Here is a 27285-nt window from a genome sequence, read left to right on the forward strand (position 1 = left end):
TGGGTGATTTATTTAAAAACCCATTTTATATATGTCTGTATCTACAAATGTTCTACTTTAGCATTATTGATGGATTCGTCTAATAACAAGAATGTCCTTAAGTAGGCTAGGCTAGGCTATATGACATCATGAATAATTCACTATGGCGAATATGATAGACAAAATTTCAGATACATATATACTGATCAAATTTTTGTTCTAAGCCCAAAAGTATTATATTTTGTTTGTTTTTAAGTGAACCAAAAGCGAATAATTTTGGATTTTTTAATCATTTAAAAGAATAACAGTATCAACACGTTTTTAACTTGTTTACTAGCAGCCTTTAATATTTGCATGTTAGTGGACGATCCTTTTTGGACACAGGGTATGCATAAAGCCGGTACATGGCATAAAATGGAAAAATTCCCCTCCAATACGACTTATATAAAATAATTTGGGTATGCAGTGCTTTTGTGCATGTATGAAATGCACGCCACTGTTTGGACATAATATCTAAAATATTGTATAATTCCATTTCCTGCAAACTAATAATTTTGCAAACTCTTTGAAGTCCTCAAATGTCATCTATGGAGATCCCAGATTATGAACAATACTTAATAATTTGCTATACTCCGCGAAAAGCAGAAGAATCTGTATGGTGTAATACATGATCCTTATGCTCCACACCAAAAGGATCTTCGGCAATGTACCCTCTACGCACGTTTCGCTCCGAAACCGAAGCATCTTAAGAGATGTTGACTTTATAATTGTTAATTCTTAACATCCTTCATTTTCATAACAATACTAAAAGACCATAGATACCAGATGATTACTTTATCCCTCTTTTTTCAAGAAACTTTTTGAGTAAAGACTGTTCTCTGTTTAATTTTTTCCCCTTTTTTAAAAAAAATACCCATCCGATACCGGTTGTTCAGGTACTAAGAATAATATATAATGCTAGTCTCAGCGTTTCGTTCTTTAAGTATGCGACAAAAATGCCTTGCTGTAAAAATCTTTTTTTCACAGCATATACTCTTACTTCAACAACAGTTACATTTCCTAGAAGTTAAATATATGAAATTATATTTTGTTATTCACAGGAACAGAATCACAGTGGTATCATATAGTATCATACCATCTATTCGTGTAACGATATCGAATATAGATCCCGCCATGGCACACTTGCATGTGGACACAATTATCATTAAAACACCATTATGTATGGCGTGTTGTCGGGGGTTGAAAACTGGAATATTTCATAGGGCGGTCAGCATTGTCTGCTGTAAACTGTATAAGGCGGTATAAGTGTAGGCAGGCTTTGAGCGCGGCCAGTGCGCGGCCGGTCGCGTACCGTAACGCCTGGCACGGACGACGCGACGTACGGTAAAAAATAACCGATAATTCTTAGTGTAGCCTAGACGTTGCCAGTTTGATGAACTTACACGTATTTTTATATCAGTTTATAGATCGCGCAAACTTCTATGTCACTCCCAGTGTTCGCGCATGTTTATTGAAACTAAGTAACGTTGGGGTAGTTCCGGGTGTTAGGTTGATGACACCATTTGGTTTATAAAATCAGTTTATAGATAACGCAATACTTCTAGATTACTCTAGTGTTTGCGCAGGTTTTTATTTAATAATGGCTGGGTAGTTCCGGATGATGGTGTAATGAACTGTTCGCTTTATTACCTTTAGATCACTCTAGAAAATTTGCGCAGGTTAGGGTACTCCCGGGTGATAGCTTGATGAACTGTTTTCTTTATTATCAGTTCGCATCAAAATTCTAGATTGCTCTGATTGTTCGCGCAGGTTCATTGAAACTAAACAATGGCGGTGCTGTCGCGAATTTAAATAGCGCGGAATTAAATTATACAGTGGATAAATATTAAAGAGTATTAATACAGTATAAAATATAGATAAAAAGGAAGTGAACAAATAGACAGACACATGTTCGAATTTGGAATATTAGTATGGATATTGGTGTAACCAATTTATTGGTGTGCTTCGATAGAAATGAAATGAAGTAAATGTTTTGTATCATATATGTGTTTGTATAAATATTTATATGGTGGGTGCTAATTCCCCTATAACTAAGCTTTTTATATAGCTTGTGCTAAGTGCAACGGATAATAATATTCGAACTTAAGGTCTTTTAGTTTTCGCTATTGATACACCACTCGTTTAGTGTGGTTCAGAGCGAACTAGAAATTTGGTGCGACCTTGTGACCTTTAATATTCTAAAGGTTGCTAAAAAAATACAAGATTTCGTTATTAAAAATGTAATTTCTTGCGGTTTTGACACTTCGAAATTGCTTGTCTAAAGTTGTGTTAATAAAAGCTTGGTACATTCAAAAACAGATTTAAAATGAGTCTAGACTGAATAGTGCGGTGAACCTGACCTTGCTACCTTTTCAGCCATAGATTAAAAAACTTTTAAATCAAAATGCCCGGCTTATACCAGAGAGCCTCTATGCAGCAACGAAGAGCGACTGTAGGCCGTAAGTTTAAAGTGACTAAACAGTGGATCGTATTGTAATAGTTATAGAGTTCGGTTTTAATGTTTTTTTGTGAGGGGATCCAGTGGGAATTGAAATTGGTTTGTCGCTGTACGCAGGTATAATCCATATTTACGGCTAGGACTCTTTGGTTTCTCTTTGCTATTATGTGCAAGTCAGAGTTTATCTGTAATGAATTTTTGTGACGCTATTTATTTATATGTCTGTTTAGATAGTTCTCTCCTCCGTAAGCCGTGTGGTGACGGCAGATCAGGATACAGTTGTCTCCGTTGACTCCGTTGTACAGTTGTACCCTTCCTCTGCCCGCGGTGGGTCTCGTACGAGACGACTAAGGGAATTCAACGGAGAACGGGCTGCAGCGTCCTATGTGCTACTTCTACCATTTATTGCGATCACCAGCCCGTCAGCCCAGCGTTTTGATTATGGGGTTTACCATTCCATTGGGAGAGGTCTTTAGTCAAGCAGTGGACAGTTATTTATATGCTGATGAAGTGTAAGAGGGATGATTTTGTGTCCGCGTGTCTATTATCGATAAAGCTCCAACGGATGTGAATTAGGTGGCTGGCCGCCTGCGCCTGCTTTTATGTCCGCCTTGAACCCTTGTCTCAGGGACGTGTCAAGTTATATTAATATCAAATTTTCAGTTAGCAATATCTTCTAGCTGTGACCATATCAAACTTCTAAGTCATCGCAATCATAAGATACAGATACCGTTATGCCTTAAGGTAGCAGATTGGTGTTGAATGAAAGTTGAACTTAACGATAATGAAGTCGTGGGCAATAGCTAGTATAATATATAGAAGTCATGATTAAATTTGACGATGTCAAATTTTTTGTCCGTCCGTGATATTGAACTACAAAAGTTTTGATTGCCGTTAACTAGCCTAGATCAAATTGACACCAACTTTACCTGCCCACATGCACTCGGCACCACAGTGAGAGTTTTTGGTCATCACTCGAGAAAATAGTAGGTAAATTTATAATCTTCAGCCGATTAACGTCCCACACATAGGCATAAACCTCGTCTTTCATAAAAGAGCATACACACTCTGCTCCTCCGGAAGCGACGGGTTGACGTGCTCTACGAGGCTCTGGGATTGACACCGCTAATTTCCAATTCCCTACTGGTATAGTAAAACTTTACAACAGAGAAATACCTTACAATTTTCGGCTCGACCCAGGAATCAGACCCAGGAAATTGTAATCCGTACTAACATACAACAAATAATCCATTTAACTACACAAACAAAAGCAAACCAACGAGACAGTTAAGTTAATTAGTACATTGCTCTGTGAATCAAGATGCTTGCGGACAGTGGAGATGCGTAGGCGCATGCTAACGACCCGACAATTTCTCACCGCCCGCTTTCCGTGTTGTGGCGTATAGTAAGTGAATTTTCCCTGGGGCTTTTCCGGCATGGTTATGAGATGGCGCGGAAGTGAACAATTAGCTAGAGATCGTTCGAAAATGGAAACAGAGAAAAGTAAGAAAAAGATCCCGTTTCTGTTCCCCAGCACATTTTGAGAAATACAATTTTCTGAATTTTGTCTGTCCACCAATCCCGGCCTTTATTAACCTCTTCTCACTGTAGACCCGTGTCCTATCCTATAGTGGGCCGGTAATGGGTTAATGACGAAGCTGAGCCTGGTGGCTTCAGGGGTGGTAGTTACCATCCTACCTACAAAGGCGATAATGACGGCAGATTGGCGCAGTGTGCAGCGATCCTGCTTTCTGAGTCCATGGCCGTTGGTTCGATTCCCACAACTGGATAATGTTTGTGTGATGAACATTAATGTTTTTCAGTGTCTTGGTGTTTATCTGTGTATTATAAGTATTTATGTATATTATTCATGAAAATATTCATCAGTCATCTTAGTACCCATAACACAAGTTACGCTTACTTTGAGTCTAGATGGCGATGTGTGTATTGTCGTCGTATATAAAAAATTAAGGGGGATGCCAAGCGCCTACAATCCGATTAGCTTGTAACGGGTTTAAGGTCACGGTCAGCCTGCTACCATATTAGACTTCATCATAGCTTACCAGTTTAGATAGTATTCAAACCTCAAGGGCTAACTTGTAGTAGAATAATAAGAATAGAAAGAACACTCGGGTTGAAAACGAGCAAAAATGCGAGCAAGGCTAGTTAGATTTATAAATTGAATAGAGATAAAGAGCCACAAACCGTCTTTACCGTATAACCGTCTGTAACTTTGTTACAATACTTTTGCCTAAAAGTTAATGTGAGAAATCCTAAATGCTAAATCCTTATTACAAGACAAACAAACACACGCAATTATTATATTAGTAAGGATTTGTTTGTTTGTCCTCCCTTCACGCTCTAACTAGCAACAAATCAACTCGATTTTTGGCACAGAGTTAGTTGAAAGTAAATTGTAGTTTGAGTTTCATAGACTCCTTTTTATACCAACAAAACAAACGGTTCTCACGGCATTTGTAAAAATCCATAATAGACGCGGATGAAGAACGCCGGCAACATCTAATCCTGTTATAAAATTTACTTAACCCGCAAGTTTATTGAAAAGTCAACGTTTGAAACGCTCGGCGTGCCTGAAAGCTGCCCAACATAAAGTATAATCGCCCGTGATGCCTGCACGTTTCTTCCGCAAGCAGGAACGTCCGAGGCGGCCTGTTTGTTCATTGCCATCGTAATTCATTAAGCTCACAGACCCATCAGTTAAACTGCGGACAAAATAATGTTTACTTACCTTATGGATTTTATGCAGGCTAAATAAGTACTCATGTACTTAGAATTGAATTCATACTTTATTATTATTCTGTAAGATTAGTTTACTGCGGAGTAAAAAGATTGAAGAATAAAACGTACAAATACTTCTGCTTTAAGCTGTTTATAGCAAATTAAGCTTAATTTTCATAATATTCTTAACAGTACTCTTTCTAATATAAGTACAATTGTGGCGTGCAAACCATAGAAAAAAAAGAGGACACACACTTTCGTCTCGCAAAGATGGGAAAAATTGACGTTTCCTTTATATCGATATCAGGAGATTTCACCAAAATGATTGCGTAGGTTTCAAAGTAGAACAAGTAACAAATTTAATGGAACCGAAAAAAAAACTTGTTGAAGTTATAATCTCTCCATTTGCAAGTCGGTCCGAAACAACTATATATTCTCTAAATCATTTGTGATATACCGAACCCCATAAAGTTGTACCAAATAAGCGCAATTAACCCTGAATGTTAGGGACAAATTTGGACAAATTTACCAAAAGTCAAGGTCACCGGCCGATTATTCATAGGGGAAACACCCCGACATATTATTTCCGAACTATGAATGGTACGGCCGGTGAATTAGATCGATTTAATGACAGTGTCCCACAATGATTTAGCCATTATGTAGCAGCCATTGATACGATGTTCGTAGCAATCAAGTTTTATACAGTGCCCCCTTTGGTGGGAAATCCTCATGAATACTACGAGTATATCCGCGCGACGGGTGCCACCTTCAATATCGACAACCGACTAAAATGTACGAAGTTCACGATATTTCACCTTCTAAAACCTAAGAGTTCTATGAATGCTTTGGCACGTGATCTTAGCTGTGGTAGACGTGTGGTGACGGCAGATCAGAATATTGTTATCACATTAGAATATTGTATCAGTTGTTATTACCCCCATCTCTTCCCACGAATGTCGTACGAGGCGACTAAGGATATATAACGGAGTAAGGGAAGCAGCGTCGTCTGTGCTACTACTACCATCTACTGCCATCACCAATCTGTCTGCCCAGCATGGGCAATCCCGCCAATTGTGAAAGGATGGTCTGTTGATGATGATACGTTTACACTACGTTTAGCGCCTCTTCATTGTTTGATGGCAGCGTGCCGAAATAAAAGTTCGCTAACCAACTCATAAACCGTTCTGTGGACGATTTATTACCCTATTTCCATCACCCACAAATATCCCGAAAGAACTGCAATATGGGTGGAGTACAACCTGCAACACTCCGGCCTGGGCCTTCTACGTGGTCTATTTTTAAATCTCTAGCGTTGTAGGAGGAAGTACCCTGTAGTGGGCTGTTGAGGGGTTGAATGAATGAATGAATACACTTTTATTGTACACCAAAGAAAAAAAATTGTTTCAGAGATATAAACATAGAGCAAGAGAGTACAATTTGGTTGCCTTATCGCTACATAGCGATTTCTTCCAGGCAACCAAAGGCATAAAAGAAAACACATAGAAAAGAAGTAGGTAATGCAGTCAATGAGATTTAAAAATTATACAAATATATAAATAAAATATATAACTATATATGACACTCTCAATTTATATGAAATACAGAAATAAATAAAATTACACACTTAAAATGATCCGCTCCAGCGATGTTCGGCTGCTAGAGACAAATAATGATCCTTCACTAGTTTCTTGAAGGTCTCAATCGATTGTGCCTCACGGATATCTAACGGCAGGGCGTTCCATATTTTAATAGCCTGTTCATGATGATGATGACTTAGCCGGTAGCTTATCTACTTCCTGGGATCGAGGGCCTGCTAGATCTGTCGGCTGTGCCCTGGCACTTAACTAAATTCACGAAACCATATTGAAGTAACGTGGTCAGCTATATTCCTTCCTGTTATAGCCTGAACCCCCATTCGTGGGACGAGAATCAGGCTTATGATGAATGTTGTTGTTCATATGAAAGAAGCAGTATTCACACATAAAAAGAAGTACTGTTACTTTATTTTGATAACGGGACTTGTCGACGATTAATTAGTTAAAGTCATGTTATATACTCTGTGCGCAAAAAAACTTTTTTGTATATCATGAGACCATTCAATGATATACTTTCTTTTAATTCAAACTGGTTCCTTTTTTTCTATTAACCTAATAGAAACACCTGTCTTCGAGTTAGTTAAAAAATAACTCAGTAATAATTTAAAATGTATGCATCGTATTAAAGTTAAATCGTTAAGTTTAGTACTTTTCTTTGATGGATGAAGTGCGCCAGAATAAGTTTAAATTAAATAAATATATTAAAAACTATGGTTCTGTGTCTGTGATTCTATATTCGGGAAAATCTGACAGTTACAGAATTAAACAGCTGTGGAATAAGTTGCCTTAGGAAGTAGAGACTGTAGGACTACTGAACTAGTTCCTCAACAGACTACACAAATATCAGCAGAATAGAAAATACAATAATTGATATAGACGTATCTGATGCTTGCTCTGTCTATTCTAAATTATTATAATAAGATATTCTCACAAGAGTGAACCAGATATTCCTTAAGTGAAGAGATCACTCTTGGGTCTTCATGTAGAAACAGAAAGGATCCCATGATTTCGCCTCTTTCACATAGAACAGTAATTAATGTACATCACGTCAAGTTTAACAAAGTCAGTCAGTGATAGAAGTTTGTAAAAAGCCGACAATATCCATCAATTACAAAGCTCGCTATCGACCGGCGCTCATCTGACGTCACTCGTCAGTTCCTTACATATTTCATGTGTTTCTATAAAAGGCAGCCTAATGTCGCTACAAGGAGCTCAGTTTAGTGACTATACAGTTAGGAGACAGCCACACTTTTGGGAAAAAAGCGGGTTGCTGTAAAAGGTTCGTGGTGTCTGGCTCGAAGTCTCAGGCGTACTAAAACTTTGATATATAAAAGTTAGCGTTAAAATGAGAAATATTTTTGTCGTTGGTACTTTTCTCTTTTCATATTTAACTGTTTGTTGAGTTGTTTAGGCCAAGCATTCTTTATAGAGTCCCGTCTCAGAGCTTCCTTTACAATATCAAAGAATACTCTTAGACTCTGTTGAGTAAACAAAATATCACAGTGCAGTATCAGATCTAGACAAACTTGGTCACGAATTACTGCGCAAATACTTTAGTTTCCTAACTGCGAGACAAAAGTCGCCGTAGCTAATTCGGTCGAGATTCTCCACTGTACGATTATTAAGTTGGGTGACTGGGTGTAGGCCATTATTTCTCCAATTTCAGCCGGGCGTTCATCAAGATCTTTACACAATTGATACAAATAGTTCAACTCACATGGTGACATCAGTCGTGTGTTGTTTTTGTTTTTTGTCCTTTCCTTCAATGCCTAGTCGTATCTCGTACATATTGTATTGTTTTTTATCTTTGAGCAATTAATTGCAGGGCTTGGGCACACTGTCTGTGACTCGAAATCACAAGATGTTTCTTATCCACAAAGTCAAACACGCATATGAGTACAGATGAGTACCTACGATGCATGTTGAGGTCATCGGTGACGCGAAGTTATCCGTACCAAAAATCGCTCTAGGGTTAAAGTAGCTTTCACTTTAAAAAAAAATACATTTCAATTATATCTTGGTTACTTTGACTTTAATTCAGTTTAACATTCGTTAATATAATAACACATTTAGTCGCATGTTAAAAGGAACTGGTAATGTTGTATTGTTAAACGATTGCATACAAATTGTTGAACAATTACAGTGGCATCTGGTATTTTTATTTTTTTCTTAGTCTCTTGTAAGTTAAATTTGGCTACATTAAATCGTCGAGTCCATATTAGTTTCGTACAGTTATTTCAGTTGGAAATGAAAACTAGTTTTTAGCGTTCGTTTGTTTCCAAGGGCGTACGTACTACCTATGCAGTATCTCTTTATTTACTTGAGTTTTATATTAATTTTCAAATAGGAAGTTGTCAAAGTGATTTTTTGTCGATATTACTTCATCATTATCTTCTTCTTCTTCAGCCCTTTTCGGCCATATTTGTGCAGGCCTCCTTCAACATCTTCCAGTTTTCTTTCGCGACATTGAACTGTGTGAATCCTATTCGAATCGGCTACCTTCTTCACGTCGTCCTTCCAGCTTTTTTGAGGCCGTCCTTGAGGGCTCTTTTCTCCCCATGGCTTCCATTCGAAGAGACGTTTGCACCAAGAATTCTCCTTCCGAGCGATGTTATGTCCTGCCCACGTCCATTAAAGATGCGATAACTGTCTTGTTACATGTGCAACTTTGCTTTTATTGCCATTTATTTGTCTAGCAACTAGTTGATTATTTTTCTGGTGGATGTCTTCTTCATTATATCTCCGTTAAATCTAAACCGATTTCAATTATTTGTATATTGATTTGATAGGTTGCAAGTCAATTACTGCCTCGGTTAGTGTGCTAGACTAAGAGATTATGTCGGGTCTATAGTCTATCGATTCTTACTACTAACCAAGAGTGAGGTTGAACGCGTGACTTAAAAGCTGTCGGCAGTCGCGCACGCACTCGATATGCACAAAAGCACCGTGGCAACACAATTTTATAACTCGAATAGGAGTAGTTATTTCCATTTTATGTCATCACTCTGCTTTATGCCTACCCTATAAAAAAAAATATTATTAACGATGACCGTTTAATAACTGTCCAAAAAAGGAGTATTGAGTTTTTTGAATTCATGTGAGTATTTAAATTGCTTTACTCCACCATAACTTCTACATACCTTAACAAATTTTTATGTATTCGGTAGGTATCGTTATAATCTTAACATCATCCCGAGTGACACTGGCTATAAATTTTATGAAAACATGTAATATGGCGGGCCATTTTCAAATGTAAAAATTCGTAGTGTACGTGGGCAATCATGTTTTTAATTTGATGAGGATTAGATTCTTGGAAAAAGTGGACTGAACTCCTCTATAAACCTCTATAGAATAACCAGTAACATAATAATTTTAGTATAGTCAGTTTTTTTAAACCTCTTATTGGTTTTTCCAAAACGAATTCCGAGTTGTATTTCCAGCTAGAGATTTATTTCCGAAAACTCGTTTAAGTTAAAAAAAGTTACACAGCATGGCTCCAAAAAATACCAGGAGTTAAGCATACTAGTAGAGGTCGTTTTTGGGCATTGTTCTACATATGCATTTTCGCGCACGACCGTGGACGGCGCGTGCGTCACGGTTCATTGCCTTGAATACGGAAAGAGATCCTAATATGGCGCTCGGCGCAGGCGCAGGATCGCCTTGCGCCAACGCAGTGTTTACCGCCATTCCGAACCATTCGTCAGCCGAGGCACATGTCAATTGATAAAAATCTAGACCAAATAAAGACTGTAACTAGTAAGTTTTCTCATTTAAGAATGACAATGAGCTATCTCCCTCGCCAAAGAGGTTGACCAACTTTTTAATGAACATACGAGACTGATTTTGCCAAATACTATGTGTTGCTCGTGGTTTCGTTGCCGGCGACGTGTAGCCGATTCCGCCGCTTCCGCAGAGTCCACTGCCGCTATGGAGGCGTTCGAAAAATCGGTCCCGCCTGACGATACGCCAGTGGAGGAGGATCGAAAGCCGAAGTCACGTAAGACGCATCGGTTCTGATCGCACTTTATTTAGCGCTTTTGTGCACAGTTTCTTTGCTGATCGATTTATTTTGCATGACTATAAGTTTATACTGGTCGCGCCCTTATTTCCAGATTTTCACAAACTTTTGACGACGGCTTGGATTTGGATCTTAAAAAGTTTTGTACGCTCGCAATCATAGGTGTTCGTATTACGAGTATCGAAATACTGTAACATCACTTCAGAGTAAAATGTAATATATTGTCCTGGTATTAAAGCTCAAACTTGTACCATCTTCAGCTCTTGGCGGAATATTTGTAAAATTGATATCATTAGCCCATAATTGATACTTTAATGCCATTGTCACAAGGTTGATTTTACTTTGTAGTTATAGTGTTTTGTTATTCGCCAGCGGCACTACGGTTGCAAGCGTTCTTACCTTATTCTTAGATTTTTTTTTTCCAAATATGCGTAGCCCTATGGATGTGTTGCCAGTTGCCAGCGAAGCGATGCGACGTATGTCCAATTCCGTATTCGTTTCTTTATTAAGTCCTATATACTCTGCTGTTTTCTTTTGCCGTTTGTATGTATATCATTTTGCATAGCATACATGTCGTAGTTAGGTAGGCATATTTTTATCGAGGATTACCAACGTTATCTGTTGTTCGTAGCTTGATGAATGAATTTCGGTTTTACTAATAGGAAAATTACGGAAACTAGTTTGTTATTATATGTTTTGTTGATATATTTGTGGATAATGGGTGCTGATTCGATTGTACACAAATCTCTTAATAAATTATTTACCGAAATAAATTAAAATAATTTACAGGTTTAAAGGCTAGCCGTTTTCGTTATCTTTCCTGAGCAAAAGCATAGCATCCACGGCGTTTTATATCTGTACAACCGAATAAGCACCCGTATGGTGCAGACTTCAGCATTTCCACATATATTTTTTTTGTAATTTGTCAGTTGTACTTAGTTATAGTTTTGTTTATTATTAAAGAATATTCTTCCCTTCCTGTGAATTGTACATAACCATCGGCTAGCGCGCGGCAAAATTTAATCCCCCGATTATATCCCCAGACAAGGTGTGTATTTTTCGTGTACACCTGCCAAAGTACGGAAACAAGGAAGTAACGGCCCATTGCAGGGCACGGTTCTCTCAGAATGAGAAGGGCTTAGACAGTAGTCCATCACGCTGGCTGCAGATTGGTGGACGTAGGAGAAGTTATTTCTATCCGTGCGCAAAAGCTCGGAGGGTTGATAAAACTGTAGAAGATAAAATGTTGTCCTTTCCTTGGCCTTGTATCCTGGTGTGCCCAGCAGTGGGATCTTAATAGACTGCGGATGTTGATGATGACTTTTAATCAAGATTATGGGAGAGGAGGCCTTTGCCCAGCCGTGGGATAATGAATAAGCTAGGGAAGATGCTGATTATAGTTTGTTTCCGCAGCCGCGCCGGCGCGCGTCACGCGCAACAACCAGATGCGCGTGTCCAACGCTGGCGGCGCGTACACCAACGGCCACGGCGGTGATACGACAGGGCGGCGCGGCACCGAGAACGTGCCGCCGGCGCAGACGCCCGCGCAGCCCGCGCCGCAGCCCAACTCACGGATGACACAGCAGGTGACAAGGGCGATCTTGAGCTCCACAAAACACTGCACATACACATTTTGCACAACCTTACTTTAATTTCAGAAGATGTCTTTCGCGGGATCTCGTTGAGCTGAGTGTGAGCTCTTAGTGTTGAGCGCTGTGATCTTTGAACTGGGAAGTCCTTGGCACGGCTATTTCGGGAATTTATATGTTCTGAATTTAACGAGGGCCGGCCATGTGGGCTAAACCTTTGGCCGTGCAAAAACGTACCACCAAGCAATTTAGCAGTGCTGCGTTAAATCTGGATTTAGGTGAGATTGTAGTCAGTCCAACAATACGCACTGGGCCAGCGTGGGTAGACTACGGCGTAAACCATTCTCGAAGTGGGAGGAGACCCGTGCCTAATAGTGGGCCGGTAATGGGTTGATATTAAGTCAAGGGCTAACTTTTAGTAGAATAAAAAAAACTTAGCCCGGTTAAAGTTCGCTCTACGATGAATTCGAGCATGTCTGTGCCATGATCGTAGATGTCAGTAAAAATAAAGTGGTCTGTAGTTGATTCGTTGGTAAAAAGCTTCCTTCAACCTGGTAATGCTAAACTGTTAATCAGTGGTGAGTAAGAATTGACTGGGTTGATTGACCGTTCGTGTTCGATTTCGCGCTTTTCATTTCATGAACAATAAGGTTCATTAGTATTTTTTATTTGACTTCCCTCATTGCACGCACAATGTACGATTTAGCTGCAAGAACAAGATGCGAAATGTACATATGAACTACTAGTGGGACATAGAGAGTACCGTGTACATATTTTTTTAATCCACTCTAGGACTAAGTTACGTTACTAATTAACAGAACGCTCGAGTTCAGACAGATCAGCCCTCTCCTTACCATCTCCTTTTCCTAGCAACCTCCTACGTCTGGTGGGCGCCGTTCAGGGAACAGCCCGAGCACGGCCTCGATGGTCCAGGGGCTGCCACAACAGCACACGCAGCGACGTATGCATAACATTAAAGAGGTTCCTATATCCCTTTACCTGCTCCAACACTAATCCCAATCTATATATTCCTATTTCTATGAGATTTGACGGCTGATTGGCGCAGTGGGCAGCGGCTCTGCTTTCCGAGTGAAACTGTGGGTTCAATTCCCACAGAAGGAAGATGTTTATGGGATGAACATGAACGCCTTTCAATGTCTGGGTGTTTATGTGTATGTTATAAGGATTTATATATATGTTTATAAATGCGAAAGAAATAAAGTAATATAAATATTAATTTTCATTATATACCTGCAAATTCAGTTTTAAAATATACAAATTGAACCTATCGCGTAGAAGTTGCGACGGGTAACGAATAACACGTACGGCCGCGAATAACATAGTTTGGAAATAAAACAGGCCCACCTGGTAGGTAGCGCTGCAATTAGTTTCTAGGTTTTTTTCCAGGTGCAGACGAAGTTGCGCGGGTCAGCTAGTATTTGTATATTATTTCCACTTGTGTGCCAATGCTATTTTTATTTTTTATTTTATTTATTTATTTAAGGGACAATCAACAGGTTACAACAACAACTCTTAAAAACTAAACAAAAAATGAAAAAACATATAAATGTTATATTGTAGACCCACTTAAAGACTGCCACAACTTGCAAATAAAAACTATATTGTCAGTTAGAAGGAGAAAAAACGATTAAGAGAGACATGAGAGTACTTATAAGCTATATATATATAAGCTATGAGAGTTGATAAAGCTGTGGGAGAAGATACATTGATATCCTTTCCCCGGGGATATAATTGTCTCCTGCCCATGCTAGCCGCTAGGATTTTTTTATAAGCTTACGTTTTATATATAAGCTTTGAACTTGTTGAGTGACATGTCTAATAATTCATTCGGTAATATGTCACAAAATATGTATGTATGTTTAATTGTTTACTCCTGTGGTGTCCAGTTCAACCCGCCAGTGTCGTCGGCGAGACCAGCGGCGGTGGCCAGCGCGGTGTCGGTCCCACACGCGGTCGCGTCTGGCGCCGTGCGACGCTCGAATGTGGTGAAGGAGGTGGAGCGGCTGAAGGAGAACCGGGAGAAACGGAGACAGAGGCAGGCCGAGCTCAAAGAGGAGAAGGTACGCTGCATCTAATAAATAATATAAAACCTTTGTGGTCAACCTAATTTAATACTAAAAAAATTACAAGAAATGAAATATAATTAATTTTTTAGGTAATTCGAGCTTAAATACTTTTAACTACTACTAACTAGCTTTCAGTAGCTTAAAAATTCGAGTTTCAGGGACTTAAGCGGCACAAGACTGTGGAATATGGATTTCCTAAGATGACGAGGACAAGTAGAGTAATAAGTAAACTTTGAAAGTCCATTGTAGCAGGAGGAACAAATCAGGTTGTTGTAAAATCTATTTAATATTCAAAGACGCCCTAACAAACATGGATCTAGGTTGTCTCAGTTCTGATTGAACTATGAATTCTCTCTGTCACGAGATGATAGGTTGATAACAGATATTCAATTCTGCGCATCGAAAGGCACGAAGCTCGAAGTTTGAAGTCTTTCAAGTTTGAATCGGGCTGTACTTAAAATTCTCATTTGAAAATCCCAGATGGCATTGATGTCAGACCTTGTTAATCTGTACTGGGCATTCTTGGCCACGAGAAGCGAATACCGGCGCACCATCGAACAATTATTAACTATCAAGTTGTTTCTCAAAACTTCCAATTGTATATTCCAGGAAGCCCTAATGAACATGGATCCAGGCAATCCAAACTGGGAATTCTTGGCCATGGTAAGGGAATACCAGAACACCATCGACTTCCGGCCGCTCACCGGCAACGAGCCCGTTGAAGACCACCAGATCACCGTGTGCGTGAGGAAGAGGCCGCTGAACAAGAAAGAGATGACGAAGAAAGAGGTTTTTATTTAAATGCATATTGTTGCCTTCCCATAGTAAAGGAATACCAGAATAGCAGGGGTCACCAATCCGTCATCAAAGGATCCACAATATGGGAAAATAAAACTCATGACTCGACAGCCGCAGTTGTACACTGATAACAAGTTGTATACGTTTAATCAACCTTTTCTTACCTGTTGTATATGTAAGTTAAACTTATGATTCAAGTGCAGAAAGTCAAGTCATTTAAATCATACTTTACACTAAAAGACAATTTAAAGATTGTTTGCACAGTAAGAAATGTTAGAATTGTCTTTCGATGTCAATAGAACCCATCTTACCGTGTAACTTTTCCGACATTTGTTAAGGAGATGACCTCTCATTTCCATGTAAGACTTCTGACTTTGTGGGCCACAATACTTCCGTCTATACCACCCTTCGACGCATACTTATGTTCGAACAGCTCAAAACATTTAAGTTGTCTTTTGCAGGTGGATGTAATAAGTGTACCGACAAGAGATCAGATGATCGTCCACGAGCCCAAAAACAAAGTGGACCTCACGAAGTACCTCGAAAACCAGAAGTTCCGATTCGACTACGCCTTTGACGATTCCTGCACGAATGAAGTTGTTTACAAGTGGGTGTATTATTTATCCGAAGCTTCTTAACGCTTTTTCAAACTTAAACTTTCGCAATTTCGAAGAGTTTATCACCGCCAATTATGAAAATAAAGCTTAATTTGCTATACTCCGCGAAAAGCAAGAGAATCTGGATGGTGTGATTTATAAATTCTTCAATCCTTATACTCCACAACAAACAGGTCTTCGGCAATCAGTGGCGTGCATAGCCCTTGGACCCAGGGTATGCACAAGGTGTTCAGCACAAACATAAAGTAAAATTAAAATTTAGATTTTAGATAGGTATGTCGGTTTATAATCAAATTACTTTACGAAAGTTATATTTTTGATTGATTTAATACTATCGTCTATCTACTGCTAATTGAATAAAAGTACATACCCTGATTTACGTCACAAAATTATGACACACCATTCGGCAGCATTTTCTAAGCACACTCATGATGATAATATTTTTCCAACATATCATGTTTTTAGCGTCTATGAAAATTATTAAGATCACAATATCCTTGATCATTCCACACTTTACGTATATTGGACAATAAAACAAAAGGAAAGCAAAATAATAGATTGGTATGTACAAAGCCGCTTAGCCAAGAAAAGTTTTCGTAATATTTATTATTTAACATACGTGTTACTTTATCACCTTTTTTTGGGATATTTGTAACATTAGTACACTCCTTCCTTTGCGAATGATTTCTAATTTTACGATATAGGGATAGAAATTAAAGTTTTCTCTAAGTACTTTTTCCAGGCACACTGAACCCAAACAAAGACAGCACGAATATTCTTTCATTATAAAATGAATGAATAAACTATAAATTAACCTTAACACATTAAACTATCACTACTCAAACTTTTACTAAAGGTTAAAGTTACTGAATTTATGCACTTGAACCGTTTATTTATCACCAACGCCATACAGCATTGTTCGAAGGTAAACAATAATGGCGATTGAATATGCTATAGATAATATTGCAATCGAAATTAGTCAAAATAGTCTTTAATTTTTTGTAAGTACGGGTACGAACGCTATTTTATTTTGATATGTAAACAATAAATAGAAACCATATTTATTGTTAACTCTCTCACTTTCCAATGATTCCTGGAAAACCTAAATTATTCATTTTTCAAAATTTAGACAGCGTTTGGTTTCATAGATTATTTTCAAAACGAAAGACTAACTCGATAATATTAGTTCCTTAATTTTCTTAAAAGACACTAAAAGGTATTTACATTTGTGAATAATGTTTTTAATTCTAAAAAAAGAATAATGACCGTTAACAACAATAACAACAATAACAAACCAAGCAAATCATTTTATTCATAAAAAAATCAAACACGTAATTGATTATCCACTTCCGTAAGCAGTGCTTATAGACACCCATACATAGAGAATTTATGAATGAAACTGTTCTTGTGTGAACCGATGCTAATCTTGTAAGTACAAGCGCACGATTATAACATTACACGACACACACTACTAACTTGCACGCACACATCTAGCAGAACGATTCTTTTTTTGGGCGTGCTTATTTTATTTGATATTTCTATGCACGGTAGAGGGCGTCATATGTCGAGTGATTCTTAATAATGGATTTACCCTGCAATCGATAACATGAGATATAAATAATAATATAGGTATTTTTACGTGTTTTAAAAGGTAAATGTTTAGCGTTTACGGTTAAAAATTAAAATACGAAGTAGAAGATTTTATTTTGTACGCTATGCGCCTCGCGCGCGCTGGTTGCGCTGTCGCCTGTCTAGCGACAATTGACCTAGAAGTTTGGCCGCTCATTACTAGATGGCGCTTTCATATATTTTTTACTTAGTGTTTTTTTAATTACAAAACTTTAATGGTCCTATCTGAAGGCTCTTTAAGACCCTGAGGGTAGGGTATGCACTGCTTATTTGCATATATGCAATGCACGCCACTGTCGGCAATGTACCCTCTACGCACGTTTCGCTCCGAAACCGGAGCATCCTCAGGAGATGTTGAATTTACTATGAATAATTGTTAAGTACACAAATAACAACTTGACAATTATTTGTTAGAAGTAACGCCTGCTTCTATCCAATATCACCGCCAATTACCAACCTTCGATCTGGTAATAGGATACATTCCTATTGATTGAAATACCCAGTTCATTGGCCCAACCCGCCGATCGAACCAGGACACAATAACCTGCAGTCGAACATGCTCGGCACGAGACCAACGGGGCCAGTAGACAGTGGCGTGCACCTCATACATGCACTAAAGCACTGCCTACCCAAAATTTTTTGTATAACTCATAAAGGCGAAGGACTTTTCCATCTTCCTTATTCATGCATAGAAAAGATCCTATGCACGTCACTGCCTGTAGTGTAAAAAAAAAGTGTTTTTTTTTTGTGTTTTTATTTAATGTGGCCGCTACGTCCTCAGGTACACGGCCAAGCCGCTGGTGCAGACAATCTTCGAGGGCGGCATGGCCACGTGCTTCGCGTACGGACAGACAGGCTCCGGAAAGACTCACACGATGGGTGGAGACTTCCAGGTAACAGATACTACTAAACTTACTCTCTTAATCACTTTAATAAGGCCGCCTTTGCACCCTAATACTATGTACTTTTGTCTTTGTTCTTCTTTGTATTATATTATTTGTGTTTTGTTGCAATAAAGTTATTCTATCTATCTATCTACTAAAGTTGGTCATTTATTTATATTATTATCACGATAGACCAAATAGTGCATTTAAAAAAGCTGATTTAGATATTTTTCATAATTCCACTCAGTGTTTTGTGCGCATAATTAAAAAAAAAAAACGGATTTTAAGTAGCTCTCCTTTATTTTTATTTTCTATTATATTTATTATATTTTTTTAATTCCGAAGTATTATTCTCTTTTAATTGTTAAAGATAATCTTAATTTCCTAATGAGTGCAGAGTTAGCCTGTAAATGGGGTAAACAATGCATCAAATAAGTTATAATATTATCATATTGATATCTAGATATAAGGCATTGTATACAACGTTGGCTTCCTATTAAATAAATAAATTACCACTGTTACTTACAGTAAACCAGGTTTCAATTGTGTAAATTCTTGCAAATATTCGCGTGCAAACCATTTCTTGTACTAGAAATTTATTTGCCATAGCCAAAAATCTTTCATCAATCAAAGGGCAGCGACCCTGCTTTCCAAGGCTGGGTTCGATTCCCAGTACTGGAAAATGTTTCTGGGATGAACATGAATGTTTTTCATCGTCTGGGTGTTTATATTTATATTATAAGTATTTATGTATATTACCTATTCATAAAAATATTCACCAGTCATCTCACTACCCATAACACAAGCTACGCTTATTTTGGGGCTAGATGGCGAAGTGTGTATTGTCTTAGTATATTTATTTATTTAAGTTACCGGCGGCTATAATGTTTCTACCTCAATAAAAAGGTATGGATTTTCTTCCGCAAGACTATAAATTATTTTCCCGTTCCAGGGCAAAATGCAAGACTGCAAGAAAGGCATCTACGCGATGGCCGCGCGCGACGTGTTCATGTACCTCAAGTCGCCTAAGTACAAGCCGCTAAACCTCATCGTTTCCGCCTCCTTCTTCGAGATATACTCCGGCAAGGTGAGGGTAGTCACATTACAAAATGGAAGCCTTCAAAATTCATCATCATCTCATTTTATTTCTTGTATTAAATTAATTTATCGTACATACTAACCAGTGCATGCTGTGACTCCCTATAAGTGAAATTATGTGTCATTAGTAACCTAATGCTAGCTTTATCCATAACTATAATACATGTTATTTTGTTGGTAGTCCGAATAAAAAAAAAAAACCCATAGTTAGCGACCACTCTTCGGAGCCATAAGTTATAATTTATGAATTTTTTCTGGTCTGGTCTGGTATGAGGCGTTGGCCGTGGCTATGCGATTCAGTGCTCCGATGCGATGCTGCGTAGAAACAGATTAGGGGTATGACTGCCATACTCCCAACAGGTTAACTATCATCTTAGACTGCATCATCACTTACCACCAGGTGAGATTGCAGTCAAGGGCTAACTTGTAGTTAAATAAAAAAAAATCGGCGGTTCACCTCTTTCTCGAAATTGGACCTACCTAAGTAGATTGTTTGTCCTAGGTATACGTATTCGTTGACAATGTCTACGAATACTGCAAAAATATACAGTATTCATAATAATCAATAATATAAAAACATTACAAATTCCAATTTTATAATTTATCTCAAAAATCTATCTTTATCATTATTATTAATGCAAAATTTATGTTCAAATAATTTAAAATTGTCTGAACCAAAATCAAAGTTAAAATTTTGCTATTTTGTGTTATAGCTTTTAGAACTATTTTTTATAGAATAACTATCTTGTTTTGCACATAATAAATGACTTTTACGCTGCGATAGACAAGGTGGCATATATAGTTATTTTCAAATATTGCATAGCTTTTTATTTGTTTTTTATATGGGAAAATAATAAAAAATACTTAAATTAATATTGGATCTATCATGTCCAAAATTTAAATGCTATTTTTAGAAAAGTCAATTAAGTGATTATGTGTTTATTGTATACTAGCGTACCCAGCCCGCTTCGCCGGGCTAGATTTTGCTTTATTTTATTTAAACAATAAACTTACATCATTAAATTTTTAATTTAAGTCTCATAATATTAAATCATTTATTTCTCTCCATATTCATTGTCTTCTATTTTCTTCTCGAGCGGGTGAAGATCATTATCTACACCCATGTACACCCATAAATAAAGTTTCATTGAAATCGGTCCAACCGTTTCGGAGCCTATACGGAACATACCCACACACTTTCTCTTTTATATATATAGATTTTTAATATTGTATATTAATATCGTTGCAGGTTTTCGATCTACTGGCGGACAAGGCGAAACTAAGAGTGTTGGAGGACGGCAAGCAGCAGGTGCAGATAGTGGGGCTCACGGAGAAGGTGGTCGACAACGTGGACGAGGTGTTGAAGCTCATCCAGCACGGCAACGCCGCCAGGACTTCTGGACAGGTCGGCCCCAGAAGAAATACAATTTTCTTAAGCAAACTTAATAAATGTCGTCGGTTTGATGGCCACACTCTGAGGCATCCATCATCTAACACCAACTGTCTAATATGGAGGAGTCTTTTGCCCTGCAATGGGGCGTTTATAAGCTAACGATTATGACGATGTTGATCATAATGTGTTCCGTCGATGTAAGCATTAGCGCACAAATAAGTTGAGAATCCAAATGTCATTCGTACTTCAAGGCGCATCCAATTCGCCAAGGTCAGCCGTATTATTTGGCGCTCACCATCCGCCAATTTTATCCCTCAGTGCTTCCAATGAACCAATTTTATCCGCATGTCTTCAGTGCTTTCGATGCGTCAACGGGTTGACCATTTTGCAAAATCAAAAAAAAATATTTTAACATCACACACGCTCCACTTTTTGCATAGCTTGCAAAAACCTCGATACTGCAATGCGTAACGGGATGCTTGCGGATGCGCGGGCGGATGATTTCTACGCGATTATTCGCATACGTGCTGTGTTAATTGTCAGCACAATCTTTAGAACACTGGCATGCAAAATGGGTAGCTGTAAACGTAGGACGAACACGAGCGTCAGGGGAGGCTCAAGTCAATTGTAATGTAAAGTTTTTTTAAGCAGAATAAGGTTCCGTTTAGCTTTTTACTTTAAATGGCTGAATAAATAACATTATATAGACAACTTCCGGAATGAAAATTAATTAATAAATAACCCGATATGTTGTAACTTGCAGACGTCTGCGAACTCCAACTCGTCGCGGTCGCACGCCGTATTTCAGATAGTGGTGCGCTCGCCCGGCATGCACCGCGTGCACGGCAAGTTCTCGCTCATCGACCTCGCGGGCAATGAGCGCGGCGCCGACACCTCCTCCGCGAACCGGCAGACGCGTGAGTATAAGGGCGTTAAACAGTCCGTTTTATCCGAAATAGCTTGATAGCTATTGAATTTACATAAGAATTAAGCCGAATGCGAAGTATGTGTTTAACATAGGTATAGTCCATACCTATGTTTTTTTTGTTGTTGTTAATTAATTCAGGTAAGTCCATATTTTAAACATAAATGAATAAATTAATATTTATAATACAAGTCGAATACATTATAAACATAAAAAAAAAAATTAAATTAAAAAACAATGTTGTGTTTATATACTCTTTGCATACAAAAATAATCTCGCAAAAAGATTATGCCTTGCGATCAAAAATACTAGAACCCAAAGTCGTAAAGTCAATTATACATTCAAAATATGGAGGGTAGAGGTAAGGAGAGTCATCTGTGTATATGAAAAAGTGTCGTCAAAATGTATTAAATTAGGATGGCGCCACATTTGCATCAGGGTAACTCTTAAAAGAAGCGCCAAATATAAATATTGTTAGAGTAGGCTTGAAAAATAAACAAGGAAGTATGGAGATACAAGGAAGTAAGGTTATATTTACCACAATATTTTGTACAACGTAAGTTGTTGAAATTCTCAATAATTAACTACTTTAGTCGATAATGACATTAAATTTTTTTACTCGGCATACTTAGAATAGAATAGAATAGAATAGAATTTGTTTATTTATCAGAACAACACAAACAGACTTACATACGGAGTAACTTAAACATTTAGTACTTAATTATTAATAGCTTAAGTCTAAGATTTGTGTCGTGCCAATAAAAAGGTTCTGACTCAGCCTAATGTTCCGGATACTAATGTACCCACAACGCTGGTATTCTGTCAGTACCTATTTAGTTGAGGGAAGTCCGGTTATGAAATCACATATAAAAATAAAAAAAATAAATAAATAAATAAAAAATATATAAACTTGATAAAAGAAAGTAAACTTCATTATGGAAAGGAGATGAAAATTCATTTTTGTTTAAGTAGTAATGGAAAAGTCAATTCATCTACGATTGCTACATTCATACCATACCCTGTGCATCCATCAGCGCCATTGTGGAGGATTTTTGAACTGTTATTTAGCGCAACAACTGGACACTTTTTCAACTTTTCTCCCATATAAGATGACTCTCCTTACCTCTACCCTCCATAATTCAAAATAATAGTTGAGTTTCATGTGTGTTTTCACTAACCTAAATCGAATGCCTTAATAATTTAAGCGATGTCTATAGAAAAAAAAGTTTCAAAAAAATCAAAATACGCTTTATTGTACACCAAAAGCATTACAACAAAAAAAAACCATAAAAAAAAGGTACATCTACCAAGTTCTACATCACATTATATACTTTTTGTTAAATTTTTATTTATAATTTTTCTATATGTTTATGTGGTGTACAATAAAAGTGTATTCATTCATTCATTCATTCATATGTGTCAACAATTCTTAAGTGATAACTATTGGTGAACGGTTTATATATACCTAGGAATCTCCTCAGATTAGGCATTGCCTTGTTCCTAGTTAGTGAAAACGGGCATATGAGCATGAGAAGTGAAAAAATGAAACGTTGCAGGCATGGAGAGCGCGGAAATCAACAAGTCTCTGCTGGCGCTAAAGGAGTGCATCCGCGCGCTCGGCATGAAGGGCAACAACCACCTGCCGTTTCGCGTGTCCAAGCTCACGCAGGTGTTGCGCGACAGTTTCATCGGCGACAAGTCGCGCACCTGCATGATCGCCATGATCTCGCCCGCCATGTCTTCGTGCGAGCACTCGCTCAACACGCTGCGCTACGCCGACAGGTGCGTGACGTCATCAGCATCATCACTCCGACCGATTCGCGTGCACTACTGTACATAGGTCCTCTGTCATCATCATCATTACAACCTATTGACATCCAAAATACTAGTTTCTGGACCGATTTTTTTCAGTAGCTCCCAGCGACTCGTTCGATGTCCCAGTCCAGCACGTCGGGAACTGTCTGACGGACAATCGGATCAATCGGACTTCGGACCAATCTTCTATTTACCGGTCCGGGTCGCCTGTTCGACACCTTGGGACACAACGCGACACTCATCTTTTTCCGACAATTCAGATGATTTTGTTAAAACCACACTTGACTTGCACTTCATGCAATCTCAAAAGCACTGCCTCATCATCATATCAACCCATTACCGGCTGCGGGTTCCACTACAGAGCACGGGTCTCGTCCTACAGAGAAAGTTAAGGCCGTTGTCCACCACGCTGGCTCAGTACGAATTGGTGAAAGTACTGCTTACACTAAACTTTTAAATATATAGTAGGAGGATTTTTCCATTTTATGCCATCTGCCTTCTGCGTTAAGATAATCAAAAACCCTGTGCATGCGACGGTATATAGGTCTCCTACTCGGCAATTTAGGGTCCATACCCGTCTTAAACGACTTCGTCCGACCAATAGCTTTCATCTTTGTTACAGAGTGAAAGAACTGGGAACTTCGGAAGGCACACGAGGTCGGGCCGAGTCGCCGCTGGCTGACGTCGAGATGGAACCCGCGCACGACGACCTGGCACATCTGCGATCTCTTAACGTTAGTCACATTTATTTGATTTATATATTTTATTTATATAATTTCTTTTATTACGCTCCTTGCATAATGCATGACCAACAAACGGGGTGCTAGTCTAGTGAGTAATTTTTTAACCCATTTAGGGTTCAGCATGTTGGAATATACCAAAAATCTCGCTCTCAACCATTTTGTGTCACTCGCCTTCTCACTGTTCGTTTCGAAGTCGAACACTACAAAGACGGATAAAATACGGGTGTACAGAACATGCCGAGTCTTTGAAGTAGCCGACACTGCCTTTAGGCATGTGCTGGCCCGCAAAATATTTTAACAAACTGGTTTTTTGTTCCTTGTTGCACAGGATTCGATTTTAAAATCACTACTTCAATTATAATATGACCCTTAGTAGTAGGTTACATTTTTGTTTGTACAATTATTTCTTTTCTATAATAAGTATTATAATTTTAAAATTAAATAAAAAAATAAATACATAAAAATATATACACAAATTGACAAAAAATTTGAATTTTAGGAAGGCGATATGTCAGCGGAGATGTACACGTTCCACGAAGCGATTGATGAGTTGCAACGCGCTGAAGAGGAAGTGCTGGACAATCACAAGGCCATCACCGATTACCTGCAGCACGCGCTCCAGCGCTGCAGCGCTTTATTGACATTGACGCGGGACGTTGACTATGATCAGGACGGTAAGCGCTTCCTCGGTCATTATGGGCACCTTGTAGTTTCAGTTTCGAATTTTTGCCCTGTAAATAGACCATCGACATTGAATTCGATCAATAATTTACTAGATAATATGCTGTCAGTCGTCAAAAAGGTTCCCTAAAAATTCCCATATTGGGAACCTATTTTCGTTAGTTTGCTAGTGAGAAAACCTATTTTGTGTGGGAGTCCGAAATAACAATAAAAGAGACGGAATATATTTTTTTAAATAATAACCTACGTACATAAGTAATGTTCAATATTTCCAAACACACAACAGATAACTTTAGGTATTAAGAAAAGATCTATTAGATTTAGCGAGGAACTCAACATCCAGTAAATTATTGATCGAAGTTTTTATTGTAGTCATATAGTGCGTGATCATAGGTAGTTCAGAGGTGCTTGGTAGAACTTATGCTCTCCTAGTACATAATTGCAATAAATATGAATTTTTAAATTGATTTGCCGTACCTTCATCTATTACCAAAACTTTAAGTGCTTATTACTATTTATGCTCTCCTGGTAATTGACGAAGAGTTTAAGAGGAAGTGATTATTAATAATCATACCTTTCTTCAGCATTTAAAGCACTGAAGTGCAGCATCTCTGGCACTTGAGGGAATATCAGATTTCGGCTTAATCTTACTGTTTGGCGTTTATGTATTTGCTTGTATAATGTGTTACGCAGATTGGGGCGTTCTTATATTGGTCGAGTCTTTTGATAACTAGACCTTCTGGTACAGTAAAGACAAATTTAATATTAATCAACATAGACTGCATACACAGACATAACTGAAGCCCTAGTACGAGTTGTTATACTCCTCGAAAACTAATTTTTACATTTTTTTAATTAAGCGTAGAACCAAAATATAGATCCAATATTTATATGGAACTAATGTCTAGCGCGCTATGTGGTTCTTGAATTTCGTGATATGTTTCTATGGAAGTGAGTTCTTTCCGGATGCCCGGGTTCGTCGTCCGCGTTTATTACGGTTTTGTTAAATACCGTTTGTTTTCCTGGGGTACACAGTAGCCTATGTTATTACTCTCCGTTCTTCAAACTAACTATATGCTAATAATCAAGTTGATTGGTAGTTAGGGCGTAAAGGAAAGACAAACAAACAGACACGCTTTCTCATTTATAATTATAGTAAGGATGTCGCAAATCAAATCGGTTGCGCGCCTGGTTTAACGAAATCCATTTAATGTTTTCGAGGTTTATAAACTCGTGCTAAGGAATTGATATACTAGAGGTTTTTTGGTTTTTTTCGGTGATATTCACTGAGTGTGCGCTCAATGTAGTGTGCATGCATGCGCATGTTTGCAGGGATATGGCGGCGCATAAAGCGACTGCGCGCCGTCGCGAGCAATGGCCTTGGCAGGCGACGAGCGGGCCGCATGTTAGGTTTGACGAACTATTGGTCAACATTACGGCGATACAGTTAATACCGGTCCATCGCTTGCAAATTGACAGTGCCAATGCTATCGCTCACATTCGTGCCGGCTTTATAGATACTCATGTGGTTGCTGTGTTTTTTTTTTTTTTTTTTTTTTTTTTTTTTTTTTTTTTTTTTTTTTAATTCAATCTGACTGAGTTTGTCAGACTTGCACGCACCTCTAACTTTTCGGAGCTATGTGCGTTATTAATTTAAGCAATTAAATTAACACTTGCTTTAACGGTGAAGGAAACCGTCGTGAGGAAACCTAGATACCGAATAGTTGTCCATAACGTTCTTAAAGGCGTGTGAAGTCCATCTGCACTTGGCCAGCGTGGTTGACTACGGCCTTTCTCATTCTGACAGGAGACCCGTGCCCTGTAGTGCGCCGGCTATGGATTGATAACGATGATGATGAGTTTTTCATCATCATCAGATGAAAAAACTTTGGGCCCAACAAATATTGTAAGGAAACTGGTGTGAGACATAAATATATAACAGAAATGCTTGTCAAGAATCAGATCAGTGCTTAACTAAGAACTGTCCTGCGTTAAAAAAATACCGCGCTCTGATTAAACTCAGAGATCAGTTAGGTCTTCGGGTCGTATAAAGTGTATACCTTAAATTTGGAGTATAGGTACTCAAAATCCATAGTTAGCTGTGATTTTAACTTTCTATAAAAATTTCATGGTAGCATTTTATTAAAAAAAACTAACAAGGCAATTTTCAATTTATTAAAAGCGAATAAAAAAAAAAC

At 38.2% G+C, this 27285-nt stretch overlaps 1 protein-coding gene across 2 annotated transcripts in view; it reads left to right on the top strand.

The window, feature by feature from the left end:
- LOC120633402 (kinesin-like protein Klp10A) overlaps window positions 1-27285 on the top strand; it is a 100854-nt gene that overhangs the window by 61375 nt on the left and 12194 nt on the right. For both annotated transcript variants that reach the window (XR_005659196.1, XM_039903612.1), the window contains exons 4-14: window positions 12242-12414; window positions 14325-14498; window positions 15114-15293; window positions 15764-15909; window positions 18330-18441; window positions 19385-19519; window positions 20780-20935; window positions 21687-21840; window positions 23405-23630; window positions 24286-24397; window positions 24906-25080. Coding sequence is in view for 1 of the 2 variants with exons in the window: in XM_039903612.1 (XP_039759546.1) it covers window positions 12242-12414; window positions 14325-14498; window positions 15114-15293; window positions 15764-15909; window positions 18330-18441; window positions 19385-19519; window positions 20780-20935; window positions 21687-21840; window positions 23405-23630; window positions 24286-24397; window positions 24906-25080 (1743 nt within the window). In the remaining variant the exon portion in view is untranslated. The remainder of the gene's footprint in view (window positions 1-12241; window positions 12415-14324; window positions 14499-15113; window positions 15294-15763; window positions 15910-18329; window positions 18442-19384; window positions 19520-20779; window positions 20936-21686; window positions 21841-23404; window positions 23631-24285; window positions 24398-24905; window positions 25081-27285) is intronic.

The sequence above is a fragment of the Pararge aegeria genome, chromosome 2 (assembly GCF_905163445.1).
Source record: "Pararge aegeria chromosome 2, ilParAegt1.1, whole genome shotgun sequence".
Lineage (NCBI taxonomy): Eukaryota > Metazoa > Arthropoda > Insecta > Lepidoptera > Nymphalidae > Pararge > Pararge aegeria.